Source organism: Anguilla anguilla, chromosome 3 (genome assembly GCF_013347855.1).
Source record: "Anguilla anguilla isolate fAngAng1 chromosome 3, fAngAng1.pri, whole genome shotgun sequence".
Taxonomy (NCBI): Eukaryota; Metazoa; Chordata; class Actinopteri; order Anguilliformes; family Anguillidae; genus Anguilla; species Anguilla anguilla.
This window is the reverse complement of record NC_049203.1, coordinates 71,178,649-71,198,317: the sequence shown is the minus strand read 5'-3', so window position 1 is coordinate 71,198,317 and position 19,669 is coordinate 71,178,649. Positions and strand designations below refer to the sequence as shown.

Sequence of the window (19,669 nt, the reverse complement as noted above, 5' to 3'; positions counted from 1 at the left end):
TGGAGCTGCATGAGGGGGCTGTGGTGTGGAGCTGCATGAGGGGGCTGTGGTGTGGAGCTGCATGAGGGTGCCAGGTTCTCAGGGGTGCAGCAGAGTGTCCACTATTTTCATTAAGCAGGAGAGATGAGGGCTCGTGTATTACAGTGAGATTTAAATTACTGCTTGCTGAAATCCACCGGTGAGGGAGACGACATCGATGAGTGAAGGTGCTCGTCACAGCACTAATGTGGCCTGTGTGCAGGGCCTACTGAAGTTAGACAGCGCTGTGTTCTGCAGCTGGGATGTACAGAAGATGGCAAGGCAGAGCGGAGGGTCTTTGGGCTTTATGTGGTCAAAAGGCATGAAGTACAGGTAGGGCTGCGGAACAACTGGCTCCCCTATTGGTCAGATGGAATAGACTCTCCATATAGTGTATACCCACTGTACATGAGAATAACAAAATACATTTCAAATCGATAACAATACAAAACAGGGCATGGACTATTATAGAATTAATAAAAATAAAATAATAATTCAATGATATAAGACCCATAATGATTCAAATTAATAGAAATTTTATAGAAAATACAATATCACAATAACAAACGATTTATTCTCAACTGGTTCTGTTAATACATAGATTCATTTCTTCATAATTGTGGGCTTCAGTATATAAAAGTGACAGGGGCTGCACTGGTGCACATCACACACTATAATCTACAGATCATGAAAGAGAAATGAGGATTAGTAGAGAAACACCTCCATAGCTGGCCAAAAGGAATTAAATACAGAACAGAACACAGTGGTGGGGTGTGGCAGCAATACGACTGGCTCCCCTGATAAGAAAGTGAAAATAAATTATAGCTGATGCTGCTAGCCAAAAAAAGTATAGCACCAGTTAGCTAGATTAGATAACAACAGACTTTCATCAAGAGTTTATCTACTATTTACATGGAAATTAAGACACCAAATATTGCAGGAATGAATTTGATATTAATTAGAACTTCATATGACAGATGCAGATTTACTAACACACACACACACACACACAACACAAAACACATCCCAGGTGCAGATGTATAAAGCAAACAAAGTAAATAAAAAAAGGATACATACAATTTACACCCATTAAAAAACCTGCTTGTGTCTTATGCACTGTAGCACCGCTCAGAGTTCAGTTTCAGTTCTTTAAATGATCTCCTGTGTTCTCAGGCTTAGGAGCTGCTTTTCCTGTGTCTGCAGTCTTTCTATCCTGTGTCATGTGACTTAGTGCCCCGCTCTTCTGTGTCTCTCCCTCCTGTGGGACAGTCCTGCTCATGGGTTTAAGGGTGTTTTAGGAACTGTAGGGGGTTTAGGGGGTTTCGGGGGCTTTACTGGGGGGGACTTCACCCCTCTGTCCTGTGAATCCTTCCTCTCTTCTCTCCCTCTCTTCTTCTCTTCCTCTGCCTTAGAGGTGCTGTTGGGCTCCAGATTTGGGCCTGATGTTGGGCTTTCCTCTGCACAGCAGGACTCCTCACTCGCCCCAGTGTGAGGGGGGGAACGGGCCGTGGTGTCTGGGAGTCCCTGGGCTGGATCAGCTGTGCTTAATGGCTCAGTGAGCGGGACACTTAGATTTTCCTCTGCTGATGTGGGGTCTATATCCTGATCTGAATCTGGTTTTGGGACACTTTGGTCCCCTCCCCCTCCTGCCCCACTGGACTGAGCTCCGCCCCCATCACTACCTCCATCCTGCCCCTCCCTCCTCTCTCTCTGCCTCTGGGCTCCTGCTGTCTGATTGGCTGCAGTCTCATCAGTAGATTCTGCTGCTGCTGCTTTTCCTGTTTCCGCTTCCTGGTCCTGACTCTGTACTGGAGGTGGTGCTGGATGGGGGAGAGATTTAGGGGAGTGGGGAAGAGAGGGGCTGGATGGGGGACTGTGGAAGGTCTCCTCTTCATTTTCTGTTTTGGGTGGAGCAGCAGGTGGAGACTCAGGAGCGCTGAACGGGACAGTGCCAGAGGAGGGGTGTTTAGAGTTCCCCCCCTCAGTCTCCACTCCTCTCTCTTCAGAATCTTCACCCAGATTTAGTGATTCTGTGCAGAAATGAAATAAAATATTAAACCTGATGTAAAGCAGGTGACTGATTGGCAGGTTACCGGCTGCTTCTCTACTTACCGGTCTGACTCTCCTCCTGTGAAATTCCAGCACTCCCATCAGTCCCTTTGTGCTGCTCAGTCAGTGCTGTCTTCTGATGCTCATCATGGGTCTTACCTGGGCTCCACCAGCCTGCAACCTGCTTTACTGCAGAAACAGAGGAAATAACGTACATTTTCTGTACCTATAGGGTACCACCCCAGTGACACGTTTGTACCTTTTTAGGCACTTTTCAGAACCCTTCTTTCTGAAAGTGCACTTTATTTATTGCTGTAGTGTATTCCTGCTCAAATACATTCTGTACTCAGTTTACTGTTCCTTTATTCTCACCATGTTCTCCTGCTCTCTCATTCTCTCTCTCTCTGTCTCACACACACACACACACACACACACACACAGCGACTGAGCAACAACTGCACCTGCATATAACAGAATCACCAGGAACAGCTGAGTCTCTACTCTCAGTCAGATGTGTGTTCTGGTGCTCATCACAGGTCTTACCTGCTTCCAGCCAGTCTCCATACAGCTCTGATGTTTCCAGAGGGCCTACTGCAGAAACAGAGGAAATAAGGCTGTGTGTGCTGAGTACAGTACAAATGCAAGGCTCACGGGTAAATATCTGATCCTGCTTCATGTCAAGGCCAGAATTCAATCCCCATTTGTTCTTACTACTCACACAGAATAATACAAGGGATATTTTTTTTAAATCTTAACCAATACAGTTTAATCAATTCTAAATATTCACCCTGAATTAATCTTTCTATGGAGAAATGAAATTGATCTACCTAAATAAATCTACCTGAAAATGTATCTGAGCAGCAAGTGCACCCACACACGAGAATGAGCAGGAACAGCTGCCTGAGTCTCTCACTGAGAATGTTACCTGCTGCTTCTCTGTACTTACCTGTCTGACTCTCCTGAATATCCTCCTCTCCCTCTGGGCTTCTGGGGAGCTCCTGGGCTGGATCTGCTGTTGGGTTCTCAGCTCCTCCCCCTCCTGCCCCACTGGGCTGAGCCCCGCCCCCATCACTACCTCCATCCTGCCCTCCCTCCTCTCTCTGCCTCTGGGCTCCTGCTCTCTGATTGGCTCCAGTCTCATCAGTAGATTCTGCTGCTGCTGCTCTTTCTGTTTCCGCTTCCTGGTCCTGACTCTGTACTGGAGCTGGTGCTGGAGCGGGGGGAGATTTAGGGGGATGGGGAAGAGAGGGGCAGGATGGGGCACTGTGGAAGATCTCCTCTTCATTTTCTGTTTTGGGTGGAGCAGCAGGTGGAGACTCAGGAGCGCTGAACGGGACAGTGCCAGAGGAGGGGTGTTTAGAGTTCCCCCCCTCAGTCTCCACTCCTCTCTCTTCAGAATCTTCACCCCGATTTAGTGATTCTGTGGAAAAATGAAATAAAATATTAAACCTGATGTAAAGCAGGTGACTGACTGGCAGGTCACCTGCTGCTTCTCTGTACTTACCTGTCTGACTCTCCTCCTGTGAAATTCCAGCACTCCCATCAGTCCCTTTGTGCTGCTCAGTCAGTGCTGTCTTCTGACACTGACACTGAAGTCTCCCAGCTTCTGCTCACCCACCGCCCTACCACCTGCGCCCTCGACCCTATCCCCTCATCTCTCCTTCAAGCAATCACACCAGACATCCTCCCTTTTGTCGCCTCCCTCGTGAACTCATCCCTATCTTCTGGATGTTTCCCCTCATCCTTCAAGAAGGCCCACATCACCCCGCTGCTGAAGAAATCCACACTAGATCCTTCAGTCATTCAGAACTACCGCCCGGTATCTCTCCTCCCTTTCCTATCCAAAACACTGGAACGTGCTGCATCTAACCAGCTCTCTGCTTTCTTCTCTGAGAACAACCTGCTTGATCCCCACCAGTCTGGCTTCAGGCCTGGCCACTCGACTGAGACTGCACTCCTCTCGGTCAGTGAGTCACTCCATGCCGCACGAGCAGCCTCCCTCTCCTCTGTCCTGATTCTTCTAGACCTCTCCGCTGCATTTGACACTGTGGACCACTCTACCCTCCTGTCCTCCCTGGCAGCAACAGGGATCCGCGGCACAGTCCTTGACTGGATTGAGTCCTACCTCTCTGACCGCTCCTTCCAGGTTGCCTGGGCGGGTAAGGTATCACCACCCCGTCCCCTCACCACCGGAATTCCCCAGGGCTCAGTCCTTGGTCCCCTTCTCTTCTCCATGTACACCAGATCCCTTGGCCCTGTAATATCTGCCCATGGCTTGTCCCATCATTCCTATGCCGACGACACGCAACTCTTTCTCTCCTTCTCCCCATCGGACACACAGGTCCCTGCCCGCATCTCCGCTTGCCTGAGGGACATACAGAGCTGGATGGACAATCACCACCTGAAGCTCAACCCAGGAAAGACGGAGCTAATCTTTATTCCTGCTCTATCCTCTCCCCTCCTCGACTTTTCCATTTCCTTAGGGGACACCGTAGTGACATCATCACCCTGCGCCAAGAATCTCGGAGTGATGATGGACAACAGGCTGTCCCTCTCCAACAACATTGCAGCAGTAACCCGGGCATGCAGATTTTTCCTATACAACATCCGCAGAATCCGCCCCTTTCTCACCACCTACTCAACCCAGCTCCTGGTCCAAGCAATGGTTCTATCCCGCCTGGACTACTGCAACTCTCTTCTGGCTGGACTACCGGCATCTGCCACCAGACCCCTGCAGCTCATTCAGAATGCTGCGGCTCGTCTGGTCTTCAACCTCCCCAGACACTCCCACGTAACTCCCCTGCTCACTACCCTCCACTGGCTGCCTGTTATAGCTCGCATCAAATTTAAAACATTGGTCCTAGCATACCAGGCAGTCAAGGGATCAGCCCCAGCATACCTCCACAAGATATTCAAACCCTACATGCCAGCCAGACCCCTCCGTTCTGCTACCTCAGGACGCCTAGCACCTCCCCCTCTCCGCACCTGCACTTCCAGAACACGTCTCCTGTCTGTTCTGGCCCCACGATGGTGGAATGACCTCCCTGTGGAGGTCAGAACAGCTGAGACTGTGACCCATTTCAAACGACGACTGAAGACCCACCTCTTCAGGCTGCACCTCTCCCCATCCCTCCCTTCCCCCCTGTAAATGACTAAAACTTAGGGTTGTAACTAGGCAGCTGTTTCATAGGTGACTTAGTCGATGCGCCTGTCTTAACGACTAATTGTATTTTTATTTATTTTTATTTTTCCATAGATTGCGTTGTTGCCGTTCTCGTTGTTAGTGTTAATCAGTTTAACCATCAGGGTCCAAGTTGAACTATGCGGTTGTTCCCTGTACTTGGACCGGTACTTCTCTCTAGGGTTTTCGTCATACTTGTTCCTGGTTATGGTTATACACTTTGTTGTACGTCGCTCTGGATAAGAGCGTCTGCCAAATGCATGTAATGTAATGTAATGTAATGTAGAAACAGAGGAAATAAGGATGTGTGTGCTGAGTACAGTACAAATGCAAGGCTCACGGGTAAATATCTGATCCTGCTTCATGTCAAGGCCAGGATTCAATCCCCATTTGTTCTTACTGCTCACACAGAATAATGCAAGGGATATTTTTTTTTATCTTAACCAATATAGTTTAATAAATGCAAAATTTCAAAAGGTTTATATGATAAATTATCTGGTTAATCATCTAAAATACTTAACGGTCAACAGTTAAGGGTCAAGCCGACTCAGGAAATTTCAAATTTAATTCATGGCTTGAAAAATGTCCACAATGTTTTCTGGGTATTTCGCAATTTATTTCCTTTCCTGAACTGACTGAACTGCAGGCTAATTGATCCCAATCCTGAAACAGAGGCATTTCAGTACTGCTGTTTCATTATGAGACACGTTTCTGTTCAGCGCAGAGTTAATTCTGCCTTACCTGGAGCTTCCTCAACGTTTTCAGGGTCTGCTGATAATAGCTGTTGTCTTTCTGTTTCAAAAGAAATGTTTCACACATTTTGTTTATTATTTAGAAAGCAGCATGCCTACTTCTGAAGTTTATGAATATGAATACATCTGATTTTAATACATTTGTCATTGAGTACTGTATAGGCATACATTGTATAGATGTTAATTTTTTGAAGGAAACCTGCAGCTGCAGTGTTTTAAGTTCGGAGATAAAGTACCAGAGGGAGTGATGTCATCAGCTGCAGCTCTAAGGCCAGAGTGAATAACACTGTTCTACAGCTCACCATTTACTGCAGCTTCAGAGTCTCTCTCTCTCGGTCTTGTCTTTTCTACAATATAAGATATGAAATATTATTCATTACTCATCGTGCTTCACAGTAGCATCATCATAGTCACCACCATCATTTCTACAGCTTACCCCCAGATTGAGCTTCCATGTCCTCTTCATTTTTTCTTCCTACAATGTAAAAATATGATTTTTATTATTATTAGTCCTGGGTGTAGTAGCGCTAATGTATGAGCTTTCAGTCCCACAGTATTGGAGAGCTTGTGCTCATTTTATGGAGACAACAGGAGTGCAGCCCTACTGAATCCAGTCCTGAGTAACTGCTCCAGAAACAGCAGGATCTGCATATGGATGCGTTTATTAATATCATTTCATGTGTTATTTGACAAGACTCTTACTTTTGTAGCATTTCTTGTAGTAAAATAAAAGCAATCCCACAATGATGAAGATGAGGAGGAGGACAATGACTACAGAAATCACGACAGAGGCACTTCCTAAAAACAAAGAAAAACAGAGCATGTTAGAAAAATATAAAAGACAAAGCTCAACCATTTTGATCTGACTATTGAAAGATGTATATAAATATATTTCTGTGTGTATGTATTTCTGACTTTAGAAGATGATTTATTTACTTCCCTGTGTTAATGAAATGGCAGTTAATGTGAAGTTGACTGGTTGCTCAGCAACAGCTGTCTCAGCTGACAGTGCTGGGGATGATTGGGGTCAGTAGTAATCAATGTACCCCAGTCATGTTTCAGAGACTGTAGGGTAGATGGGGCATCTGAGCATTTAACCCCTAGTAGGACCCTGGCAGTACCATAAACAGGGTCTTTACCCAGTACTCTATGATGTAGACCAGAGGGTGAAATTTGGGTTGAGGTCCCATGGAATTCACAGGATAGCACAGAAAATTCAACAGCGGCTGGTAACCCCAGGAGAACAGCAGAACATGAACAAATTGTAAATTAAGCAAGTGGGAAAAAATTGCAGTGTGCTTAACTCAAGTTAAAACCCTTAGACCACAGACCTGCATAGCAGCTGGAACAGCTACCCAAACCTGTGAACTGAGGATTAGGGGTGGACTACATAACAACTGGAACAGCTACCCAAACCTGTGAAATGAGCATTAGGGGTGGACTGTGGCAGCCAGGATGGCAGGCCTGTGCTCAGTCCCTACATCAGCTGAGTGGGCCTTACCTGGAGCAGGGAAGCAGCTCTTTACAGGAAGGACTGTTCTGCTCTCACCCACAGGGTTGTGCAGCACACAGGTGTAGATTGCATCAGAGCTCTCTGCTGCCTCTATCTTCAGCTGGGACCCTGGCTGGGGCTCTATGGCAGGCCCCTCCCACCTGTACTGAGAGCTTGGTCTGTCGCCCCCAGAGCACAGCAGGGTTACTGAGGGGCCGTTCACTTGGCAGGTGACTGCTGGTTTACCTACAGCGTCTACATGGAGAACAAAGGCTTGTGACCTCACAGCTAACTTTAGCATTGTCTTTCATGGATTAACACACCTGATCCACATGATCGAGTGATATAAAGCACTTTTTTACTGAAACACTTATGGTTGAGAACTCTGTGAAACTACAGGTATAACTTTTGTGTCATTTAGCGATATTCACACCCATAACCGTGTGGTTACAGACCGACTTGTGAAGCACTTTGAAATAATGAAAAAATGTCATGCTTCTACCTGCTTGGACAGACAAAAACATTTTTTTTATTGCCCCACAAAATGGTTGAAAGTGTATTTCAGTAGATAATGTATATATTTTTTATAACATACAGCTAAATTTTTTTGATGAAAGCCCACAGTTAACTGGGATTTGGTCATTCAGCAGAAGCAAACTCACCAAACACTTTCACCATCTGACGATGGTCCACCAGCTCTCCCTTGATCTGCAGCTGACCAACATACACCCCACTGTCAGCCTCTGTGAGATGTGTGAGGGTCAGGGCTCCCGTTGTGAGGTCCAGGATCGTCCGTCCTTTAAACTGCCCGTAGTCAACCACTTCCTTCTGGTCAAATTCAACCACCTTATGATGATTCCACTTCCACAAAATTTCCTCCAGATTACCCTGTACATTTGGCTGTAGTGTGAAGTTCCCATTAGACTGGACAATCATCTCAGGCATGAAATCACCTGCAAGAAAGCCCGAGTCATTGATGTGGATGATTAACTGGATTTTTTTCTTTTTTTGAGTGTGTGGTGTGAAGGACAGAAATTTGTTTTATAAATACTTTTACCCACTTAATACCCTTTATAATATCCGTGAATCTTTTACTTATTAATAATTTAAAAAACAGACCAAAGTCTGCATACATTTTGCTACAGCAGACATTATTTCAAGTATATTCATGTAAACTCGTGTTTTTTTAAAAATTAATTTTTTTTTTTTTTTAAACCATCTGAAAAAATATGCTCACTCAACAGAATCTGATAACTACCCGGTGGCGTCAATAGGGTTGGTGACACCCGGTGTGGATGTTGTCAACTGGGGGGTGCTGGCGGGTGTGGGCGCAGCATTGAAATGACAAAGCGCTTCTCGTCACATTAATACTGCTAATTTAATCAACCGTTAGCTGTTTCAACCCGTCTCTACAGATAACACTGCACAAAAAATGTATTGCCACTCATTTCGGTGTTCTCCCCCCCCACCCCCCCTCCCGCACCGCCCTAGTGACGCCTCTGAAACGACCTCTAATCTGAGATTAGCCGGTATGCAGGTATAGTGAAAGAACCGAGAAGCCTAAACTTGGAGACTCGCTTGTTATCCGTTAAATTCCTTGGTTTGCACTAGTCCTGGACCCCCAGAACATACAACATTTTGACAAACTCATTCGTAACACCCGGCATTTTATGGATACGTATTTTTCACTGGGAAACAGGTGATATTTGTTGATTTTACAAGAGGATAAATGCTGGGTAAAACAGAAAGGCGACACACACCCAGAAGTGTTTATATGCTGCAGACAGTTCATAGGTTGCTCTGTTATCTTTATAATCTACACGATACTGCGCGTCCAAACAAGCCCTCCTCCAATGCAGTGCTGCCCGTATTTCCTACATTTGGTCCAGGAACTTGTCCCCGAGTTTTCTCCTGTGTATCATCTGCTATTCTAAAGTTTGTGCTACAGCAAAGATTCAATTCTGTAAAAGTCGTCTTGCATATAAAATCTATTGTGTCAGTTTAATCTTTTTCAAACAGCACACTTCCTGTGACTGTATTGCTTCATATAACAACCTTAGAAGTCCCACAACACATACAATAGCTACTAACACGTTTAATATATTTCAAAACCACCAGCAGTAATTTTACTTGGTGTAGAGACCAGTGAAAATATTTACGACCAACTGCTTACGGGCCCCGTAATGTGAATCTCATAAAAAACACGTTTTCAACATACAAAAATGCCAAGTTACTCAAAAGTATTGATATCAAAATGTTACGGTACTACAAACAATATAGGCTATCTTGCCTCACCGAAATTAAATAAGATGTATTCCAAAGCAATGCTACCCAATATTTCCTCAGTTCTTTCAAGTCACTTGGCCCTGTAAACATTAAATGTAATGTTTTAATGGGGAGTTGCAGAACATACATACGTAGTAATTGTTTGTATGTGGCTAGATAGAGAACAGGGCGAGGTAACATGAATGTAGAAACGTGGCGTTTGCTGATAAGAAGGTTTTGTACGGTAGCCAAGTGAAGAAATATAGTTAGTAGAAATGGCACAGTGGTGAACTGGTGTAACTTTTTAATAAAAGGAATACATTTGCCGTCATGAAATGCATATGAGTGGCCGTGAGTGAGTTTTGGTAAAGAAAATATAAAAGCGTAAGAAAACGTTTGTGTAAAAGAGGAAATTATCTGCCTGAGACTTTGTTAGTGCAGCACCATGACATAGCTATGCAATGCGCGAAATATCATTAGCAAACCTGTCCGTGGTTTTAAAGAAGAACACAGGCCAGTAAGCACAGAAGAGCTCCCGTTGAATCCATAAGGCTTTGCAATATTGTAGCCGGTTAATAACTGAACGTGCAGACGGTACGTCATAATGCAGTGTATACGTTCGGTGAACGGCTGGTAGATATGGTGCAAAAGCAATAATTGAAAAGTAGTAGACAATTATTAGTGAGGGTAAAAGCAGGTTAAAGAAACATGTCCTTAGCTGGGCTTGAACCTATGATCCCATGCTCCCAAGACTGTAACCTTACCCACTAGGCCACATGCAGATTAGCTGTTCTGGAAATGTTTCAAAATAAAAAGGTATGGGTATTTTGCGTGTGTATGCAAGTTTTTGATTGGGTCGTGAGGGTGAGGATTTGGCTGGTGTCGGTAAAATATCCAATGGGGAGACATGTTGTTAGTGGGATAGGCGGCAGAAAAAATAAGAATGAGAAGAAGAAGAAGAAAGAGAAGAAGAAGAAGAAGAAGAAGAAGGAGAAAACGCAAAATCCCCTTAGTTTGGGGCTTTATTGTGTGGACATGTGAAGTTGTTTATGAAATCTGTCTGTTGAGGGGTCAGAATGTACAGAATTTAATGTTTTTAAGGGCTGAGTGTCTGTGGCTGTTGTAGTTATTTCTGTGGGGAACCCTGAAAAGTGCCAAACTCTCGGTGCTGTATAGGTATGGGGCATGCCCCCGCCAAGGCGTAACTTGGCGGGATGGCATACCTGCCATCCCAATATACCTTTGTGAATAATACAGCAACTCAAGTGTAACTTTTGACACTGACGCTATTGTCATTGAGCATTTTGGATGACAAACTCTGCAAGTTTGAGTCTGTGTGTAGCAGCTGTGTTCCTGGTTTTTACTCTTAGTAGTTATTCTAATATTCTAATTACCGGAGAGTAGGCTATTAATTCAGTCCCCAAAATAAATTATTCAATGCTGGGGGGTTGGGGCACACTGACATCCGTCTGTTCCCATTTACTAGAATAACTGACCGAGAATATGCGAGTACAGATATTCGGATAAGAAACACATAGTTTTATAAGCATATTTGAACGGAATCTACTAGCCTACAGACACAAATCGTGCCTCAGCTCATCCCTCCTGTCTACATTTACATTCTAAACGTAAAATATATTACGTTTAGGTGAAATATAAAGTCTCATTTAAGTCTTTCGCTTTCACTCATATATTTGCCTCCGTGCGCTTATCTATATTGACGTCATGACAAAGCCATTAACCGACACAGCAGTCTCTGTAACCCGATAGAGCACTTATCCCATATTACATTTTGACGAAAATGTCGTACTATATTCAGTAGGCTATGTCGGCTGCGTAGCCTTCTGTCTTAAGTTTCTCTGAAAATGTGCCCACTCGTTGAGTATACTAGAATATAATTCATAGGTAGAAAATCCCACGTTAATGTCAGAAACTCGGTGAAACCATCAAATGCAAAACAGGTAGGGCCGTTCCATTCAGTCAACACCGCCGGCGGTCAGAGGCTCTTCCTCAGGCAGAAATCTCACAGGATTTTAACGGCTCTAACTGTAAAAGTGCAGTGCACTGGCACAGAGCGGAGTTCAGTGAATTTCAGCTCGTAGTTTACAGCCTGTAGGCTACGGTTATATTAGTTTTGCCTACCATTGGTTTATTTGGCATATTAACAAGATAGTTAAACAAGCAACATGTGAAAAAGTAAATCATACAACAAATAATTACCGAGGCGAGTCACAGTTCTTACCAAATTTGAAGTTGGCGAAGATGAAGAATAACGCCGTGACTCTGTGGTGCTTGTCTGCCATTGCGCGCTTTCATAGAATATTGGACTTCCGACTTTAATACACACCTAAGGTGAAGTACCTGATGTGAAAGTGAAACTGTGTGTGCATGCGGCATCCCCAATTCCTAAAACGGTTATTAGCTACTTGGATCTAGACTGCTGTGATTTGGGGGACAGGCAGTGATTTTTGGGGGGCATCTTTTTATTCAAGACAGTGTGTGCGATACAGTTTACAGGCCTGCATCGCATAGTGATATTTTATCTCAAGGTTGACTCGATCTTTTCCGTTTAATTTATGCGCATGCCCATGTGTGTATGGAAGTTAATGTCAGATCGCGTAGGATTCTGCGTTAACGCGATCACGGGGAGAACATGCTAACTCCACACAGAAAGGCCCAGGCCGGGATTCAAACCCAGGACCTTCTTGCTGTGAGGCGACAGTGTGACAGTGCTGTCCACTGCACCACTGTGCTGCCCTTGTAATCAGAATGTCTTGGCCGGTATTGATATAGAGAATAAAGAAGAACTGGATAAATGCATATTTTATTCATTTACAGACTTCCCCAACTCATCACTGGGCTAGGAGTTCGCCTGCCAGCCAGCTAGGTACCAAGTATTGCTACGTCCGCATAACGTTTAACCATCATAGCTTGCCAAAAATCACCTTACAGTAAAATCCACCAGTAACCGCCTTGACACTTCTGCTCTCCTCGAAATCTCAAAAGCTGCAGGGGTCACTGTGCAGTGAACATGGCCAATCCATGGGGCCAGTGTTCCCGCTAGCACATGGGACGCTGCGTCATTGGAACGCAGGACATTTCAGAGTCTGAATTTCACACTGAAGGTCCAAAGGTGATCCAAAACTAACTAAAATAGTTTTATTGGGCTATACTGGCACGTTCGATTACAAGATACGAATTCATGCAAGCAAATGAACATATGAAAAAGTGTTTAAGTTTGCTTTTATAATGGTGTCTTTGTTTAATAACTGCCAGTTGGTGATTCTCAGGCCCCATGAGATATTATTTGGGTAACAGTGCTAACGAGGGAGCTGTGCATTCACCAGGTCAGAGGGCTTGAGTCCCAAATTTATCACGTAATTTGTGGTGAGTTGTTCAACCGACCAGGGTGTAAAAATGTGAACTGTCCCTTTCAGATACATGTGTGGATTACGGTTATCCTCACATCCTTATCGGAAATTTTATGATCCGGGTTTACTGCTGAGCAAGGCTGCTTTGCTATATACTGCCCTACAAAGCCTTCTGCAGTAACTACGCAACGGGTAAAACTGAGAAAAATGGCTTTAAAGTGTTTTAACTGGCCAGCCGTCATGGTTTTTGGGCATAAAGATTACCTCATGAATACATGTACAATTAGTGCAACATCACTTATGTACCTATAACCGATTTCACTGGCCAGTTAGAACTCTTTAAAGCCATTTTTCTCAGTTTTATCCTTTGCATAGTTACTGCAGTTAGGCTTTGTAGGGCAGTATAGTCTAATTTGTATTTGTATTTGTAATTTGTATTTGTCCTAATACTGTAGCTTATTCTTCTGCCTAGTTGGCTGTGCAGATGTTAGACCAGGATAGTGTTCATTGTTCTCGGCTAGAAATAGCTGTACAAAATAAGTAATTGTACCTTACTGAACCCGTGTTCACCAGTTGTCTATGATCATGAAAATGCACTTTTGTACGTCGCTTTGGATAAAAGCGTCTGCCAAATGAATGTAATGTAAAATGAAAATGAATGTAATGTAATGCAGTATAGTCTAGATAAATTAATTAATTATTTATTTATTTTTAACAGTTGTTGGTGGTGGTGGTCCAATTCAAACTACAGTATAACAGACAGGTAACATCAAAAACCAAACACTAATCAAATGCTTATTGAATTGCTTATTGAACATATAAAACTGATGCATGACGGAAGTTGCGTGATTTCTCTGATATTTGCAGAGTTTATATCCTGATCTGAATCTGGTTTTGGGACACTTTCGTCCCCTCCCCCTCCTGCCTCACTACACTGGGCTGCCCCCCCCCATCGGTGTCTGGACCCCGTCTCAGAATATCCTCCTCTTCCTCTGGGCTGCTGGGGAGCTCCTGGGCTGGATCTGCTGTTGGGTTCTCAGATCCTCCCCCTCCTGCCCCACTGGGATGAGCTCCACCCCCATCACTACCTCCAGATTAAGGGTGGTGGAGAAGAGAGGGGCTGGGTGGAGGAGTGTAGTATTTCTCTTCATTTTCTGTTTTGGTGGAACAGCAGGTGGAGACTCAGGAGCGCTGAACGGGACAGTGCCAGAGGAGGGGTGTTTAGAGTTCCCCCCCCTCAGTCTCCACTCCACTCTCTTCAGAATGTTCACCCCGATTTAGTGATTCTGTGGAAAAATGAAATGAAATATTAAATATGATGTAAATGGTAAATGGTAAATGGACTGCATTTATATAGCGCTTTTATCCAAAGCGCTTTACAATTGATGCCTCTCATTCGCCAGAGCAGTTAGAGGTTAGGGGTTAGGTGTCTTGCTCAAGGACACTTCGACATGCCCAGGGCGGGGTTTGAACCGGCAATCCTCCGACTGCCAGACAACCGGTCTTACCAACTGAGCTATATCGCTCGTAAAGCAGGTGACTGATAGGCAGGTTACCTGCTGCTTCTCTGTACTTACCTGTCTGACTCTCCTCCTGTGAAATTCCAGCACTCCCATCAGTCCCTTTGTGCTGCTCAGTCAGTGCTGTCTTCTGATGCTCATCATGGGTCTTAACTGGGCTCCACTCACTTTCAATAAGCTTTGCCATTTCCTGAACTTTTACTGTAGAAACAGGGGAAATATGGCTGTGTATCCTGAGTACAGTACAAATGCAAGGAGGCTCACAGGTGAATATCTGATCCTGCTTTATATCAAGGCCAGGATTCAATTCCCATTTGTCCTTGCTGCTCACACAGAATAATGCAAGGGCTATTTTTTATCTTAAGCAATACAGTGTAATAAATTCAAAATATTCACCCTGAATTAATCTTTCTATGGAGAAATAAAATAAATCTACCTAAATAAATCTACCTGTAAATGTATCTGAGCAGCAAGTGCACCTGCACACAAGAGAATGAGCAGGAACAGATGCCTGAGTCTCTCACTGAGAATGCTACCTGCTGCTTCCCTGTACTTACCTGTCTGAGTCTCCTGAATATCCTCCTCTTCCTCTGAGCTGCTGGGGAGCTCCTGGGCTGGATCTGCTGTTGGGTTCTCAGCTCCTCCCCCTCCTGCCCCACTGGGCTGAGCTCCGCCCCCATCACTACCTCCATCCTGCCCCTCCCTCTTCTCTCTCTGCCTCTGGGCTCCTGCTCTCTGATTGGCTCCAGTCTCATCAGTAGATTCTGCTGCTGCTGCTCTTTCTGTTTCTGCTTCCTGGTCCTGATTCTGTACTGGAGCTGGTGCTGGAGCAAGGGGAGATTTAGGGGGGTGGGGAAGAGAGGGGCTGGATGGGGGACTGTGGAAGGTCTCCCCATTTTCTGTTTTGGGTGGAGCAGCAGGTGGAGACTCAGGAGCGCTGAACGGGACAGTGCCAGAGGAGGGGTGTTTAGAGTTCCCCTCCTCAGTCTCCACTCCACTCTCTTCAGAATGTTCACCCTGATTTAGTGATTCTGTGGAGAAATGAAATAAAATATTAAACCTGATGTAAAGCAGGTGACTGACTGGCAGGTTACCTGCTGCTTCTCTGTACTTACCTGTCTGACTCTCCTCCTGTGAAATTCCAGCACTCCCATCAGTCCCTTTGTGCTGCTCAGTCAGTGCTGTCTTCTGATGCTCATCATGGGTCTTACCTGGGCTCCACCAGCCTGCAACCTGCTTTACTGCAGAAACAGAGGAAATAACGTACATTTTCTGTACCTATAGGGTACCACCCCAGTGACACGTTTGTACCTTTTTAGGCACTTTTCAGAACCCTTCTTTCTGAAAGTGCACTTTATTTATTGCTGTAGTGTATTCCTGCTCAAATACATTCTGTACTCAGTTTACTGTTCCTTTATTCTCACCATGTTCTCCTGCTCTCTCATTCTCTCTCTCTCTGTCTCACACACACACACACACACACACACACACACACACACACACAGCGACTGAGCAACAACTGCACCTGCATATAACAGAATCACCAGGAACAGCTGAGTCTCTACTCTCAGTCAGATGTGTGTTCTGGTGCTCATCACAGGTCTTACCTGCTTCCAGCCAGTCTCCATACAGCTCTGATGTTTCCAGAGGGCCTACTGCAGAAACAGAGGAAATAAGGCTGTGTGTGCTGAGTATAGTACAAATGCAAGGAGGCTCACAGGTGAATATCTGATCCTGCTTTATATCAAGGCCAGGATTCAATCACCGTTTGTCCTTGCTGCTCACACAGAATAATGCAAGGGTTATTTTTTATCTTCAGCAATACAGTGTAATAAATTAAAAATATTCACCCTGAATTAATCTTTCTATGGAGAAATGGAATAAATCTACCTAAATAAATCTACCTGTAAATGTATCTGAGCAGCAAGTGCACCTGCACACAAGAGAATTAGCAGGAGCAGCTGCCTGAGTCTCTCACTGAGAATGTTACCTGCTGCTTCACTGTACTTACCTGTCTGACTCTCCTCCTGTGAAATTCCAGCACTCCCATCAGTCCCTTTGTGCTGCTCAGTCAGTGCTGTCTTCTGATGCTCATCCTGGGTCTTTTCTGGGCTCCACCCACTTTCAATAAACTTTACTCTATCCCGAACTTTTACTGCAGAAACGGGAAATATGGCTGTGTGTGCTGAGTACGGTACAAATGCAAGGAGTGTCAAAGGTGAATATCTGATCCTGCTTTATATCAAGGCCAGGATTCAATCCCCATGTTTCCTCACTGTTCACACAATAATGCATGTAATGCAGTTATATTTGGTCTTCACCTTCACAATTTGGCAAATTCAAAGTAAAAGTTTAGCACTTTATACTTAAATTCTGACCCAAAGCGAAGGATAAGTGTTGACTTTTGTGAATGGGGATAGAAAATGTATGGTTAGTCACTTATTGGACATTTACAAAAGGTTTATATGATAAATTATCTGATTAATCATCTAAAATACTTAACGGTCAACAGTTAAGGGCCAACTCAAGAAATTTCAAATTTAATTCATGGCTTGGAAAAATGTCCACGATGTTTTATGGGTATTTCGCAATTTATTTCCTTTCCTGAACTGACTGAACTGCAGGGTAATTTATCCCAACCCTGAAACAGAGGCATTTCAGTACTGCTGTTTCATTATGAGACATGTTTCTGTTCTGCGCAGAGTTAATTCTGCCTTACCTGGAATTTCCTCAACGTTTTCAGGGTCTGCTGGTAATAGCTGTTGTCTTTCTGTTTCAAAAGAAATGTTTCACACATTTAGTTTATTATCTAGTTTTACCAGCAGCACGCCTACTTCTGAAGTTTATGAATACGAATACATCTGATTGTAATACATTTGTCATTGAGTACTGTATAGGCATACATTGTATAGATGTTATTTTTTTGGAGAAAACCTGCAGCTGTAGTGTTTTAAGTTCGGAGATAAAGTACCAGAGGGAGTGATGTCATCACCTGCAGCTCTAAGGCCAGAGTGAATAACACTGTTCTGCAGCTCACCATTTACTGCAGCTTCAGAGTCTCTCTCTCTCAGTCTTGTCTTTTCTACAATATAAGATATGAAATATTATTCATTACTCATCGTGCTTCACAGTAGCATCATCATAGTCACCACCATCATTTCTACAGCTTACCCCCAGATTGAGCTTCCATGTCCTCTTCATTTTGTTTTTCTACAATGTAAAATATGATTTTATTATTATTGGTCATGGGTGTAGTAGCGCTAATGTATGAACTTTCAGTCCCACAGTATTGGAGAGCTTGTGCTCATTTTATGGAGACAACAGGAGTGCAGCCCTACTGAATCCAGTCCTGAATAACTGCTCCAGAAACAGCAGGATCTGCATATGGATGCGTTTATTAATATCATTTCATGTGTTATTTGCAAAGACTCTTACTTTTGTAGCATTTCTTGTAGTAAAATAAAAGCAATCCCACAATGATGAAGATGAGGAGGAGGACAAGGACTACAGAAATCAGGACAGAGGCGCTTCCTAAAAACAAAGAAAAACAGAGCATGTTAGAAAAATATAAAAGATAAAGCTCAACCATTTTGATCTGACTATATAAATATATTTCTGTATTTCTGACTTTAGGAGATGATTTATTTAGCTCCCTGTGTTAATGAAATGGCAGTTAATTTGAAGTTGACTGGTTGCTCAGTAACAGCTGTCTCAGCTGACAGTGCTGGGGATGATTGGGGTCAGTAGTAATCAATGTGCCCCAGTCATGTTTCAGAGACTGTGGGGTAGATGGGGCAACTGAGCATTTAACCGCTAGTAGGACCCCGACAGTACCGTGAACAGTGTCTTTACCCAGTACTCTATGATGTAGACCGGAGGGTGAAATTTGGGTTGAAGTCCCATGGAATTCACAGGATAGCACAGAAAAATAAACAGAGGCTGGTAACCCCAGGAGAACAGCAGAACATGAACAAATTGTAAATTAAGCAGGAGGGGGAAAAAAACAAATTTCATTCAGGTGAGACATAAGGGGTAAATTGCAGTGTGCTTAACTCAAGTTAAAAACAACAGACCTGCATAGAGCCTGAACAGCTACCCAAACCTGTGAAATGAGCATTAGGGGTGGACTGTGGCAGCCAGGATGGCAGGCCTGTGCTCAGTCCCTACATCAGCTGAGTGGGCCTTACCTGGAGCAGGGAAGCAGCTCTTTACAGGAAAGTCTGTTCTGCTCTCACCCACAGGGTTGTGCAGCACACAGGTGTAGATTGCATCAGAGCTCTCTGCTGCCTCTATCTTCAGCTGGGACCCTGGCTGGGGCTGTATGGCAGGCCCCTCCCACCTGTACTGAGTGCTTGGTCTGTCGCCCCCAGAGCACAGCAGGGTTACTGAGGGGCCGTTCACTTGGCAGATGACTGCTGGTTTACCTACAGCATCTACATGGAGAACAAAGGCTTGTGACCTCACAGCTAACTTTAGCATTGTCTTTCATGGATTAACACACCTGACCCACATGATCGAGTGATATAAAGTGCTTTTTTACTGAAACACTAGCGTATGACTGTAGGGTCTCACATGCTATTCACACCCATATCCTTGTGGTTACAGACCAACTTCCCCTCCCACACCTGCACACAAATCCCATACAGGTATGATATTTTTCTGGGATAGACCAACCCGTCATACAGGTTACAGGTGTGTGAGATGAACCTGTGTGACTCACAGAGAGCAGATGCACAGATTTTTAGTGACTCAGTTCAGCTGAGCTGTTGATCAAATGTCTTTTTTTAACCCTGTTGTCGGATGATCTAGTCTTTAGATTCTGATCTTTGAGAAACAGACATTATCATTTATATGACCATGGGATTGTATCCGCTTTCTCTCCCTGCTCTCCACTCCACTAACATGAAAGGGAACATCCATGGGGCAATGAAGCCATGTTACAGGTCTTATCTCTAAACAAGTCTGGGGTGTCCTGGAGAGCTGTCTCTCCTTCAAATGTTTTACAGATTTACCACCTCCCA

At 44.3% G+C, this 19,669-nt stretch overlaps 2 protein-coding genes across 4 annotated transcripts in view; both read right to left on the bottom strand.

Moving 5' to 3' along the window:
- Positions 1-19,669, bottom strand: part of LOC118222926 (hemicentin-2-like) — a 106,710-nt gene that overhangs the window by 38,269 nt on the left and 48,772 nt on the right. For all 3 annotated transcript variants that reach the window (XM_035408867.1, XM_035408868.1, XM_035408866.1), the window contains exons 6-7: positions 18,836-19,081; positions 7,654-7,738 (exon numbers count right to left, since the gene is read on the bottom strand). In XM_035408867.1, coding sequence (XP_035264758.1) covers positions 7,654-7,738; positions 18,836-19,081 — 331 coding nt within the window. The remainder of the gene's footprint in view (positions 1-7,653; positions 7,739-18,835; positions 19,082-19,669) is intronic.
- The window catches only part of LOC118222925, a 243,830-nt gene continuing 224,698 nt past the window's right edge, over positions 538-19,669 (bottom strand). The window contains exons 46-49 of the mRNA XM_035408864.1: positions 15,206-15,626; positions 14,706-14,849; positions 2,131-2,256; positions 538-2,048 (exon numbers count right to left, since the gene is read on the bottom strand). Of these exons, the coding sequence (XP_035264755.1) occupies positions 1,294-2,048; positions 2,131-2,256; positions 14,706-14,849; positions 15,206-15,626 (1,446 nt within the window). The 3' untranslated portion in view covers positions 538-1,293. The remainder of the gene's footprint in view (positions 2,049-2,130; positions 2,257-14,705; positions 14,850-15,205; positions 15,627-19,669) is intronic.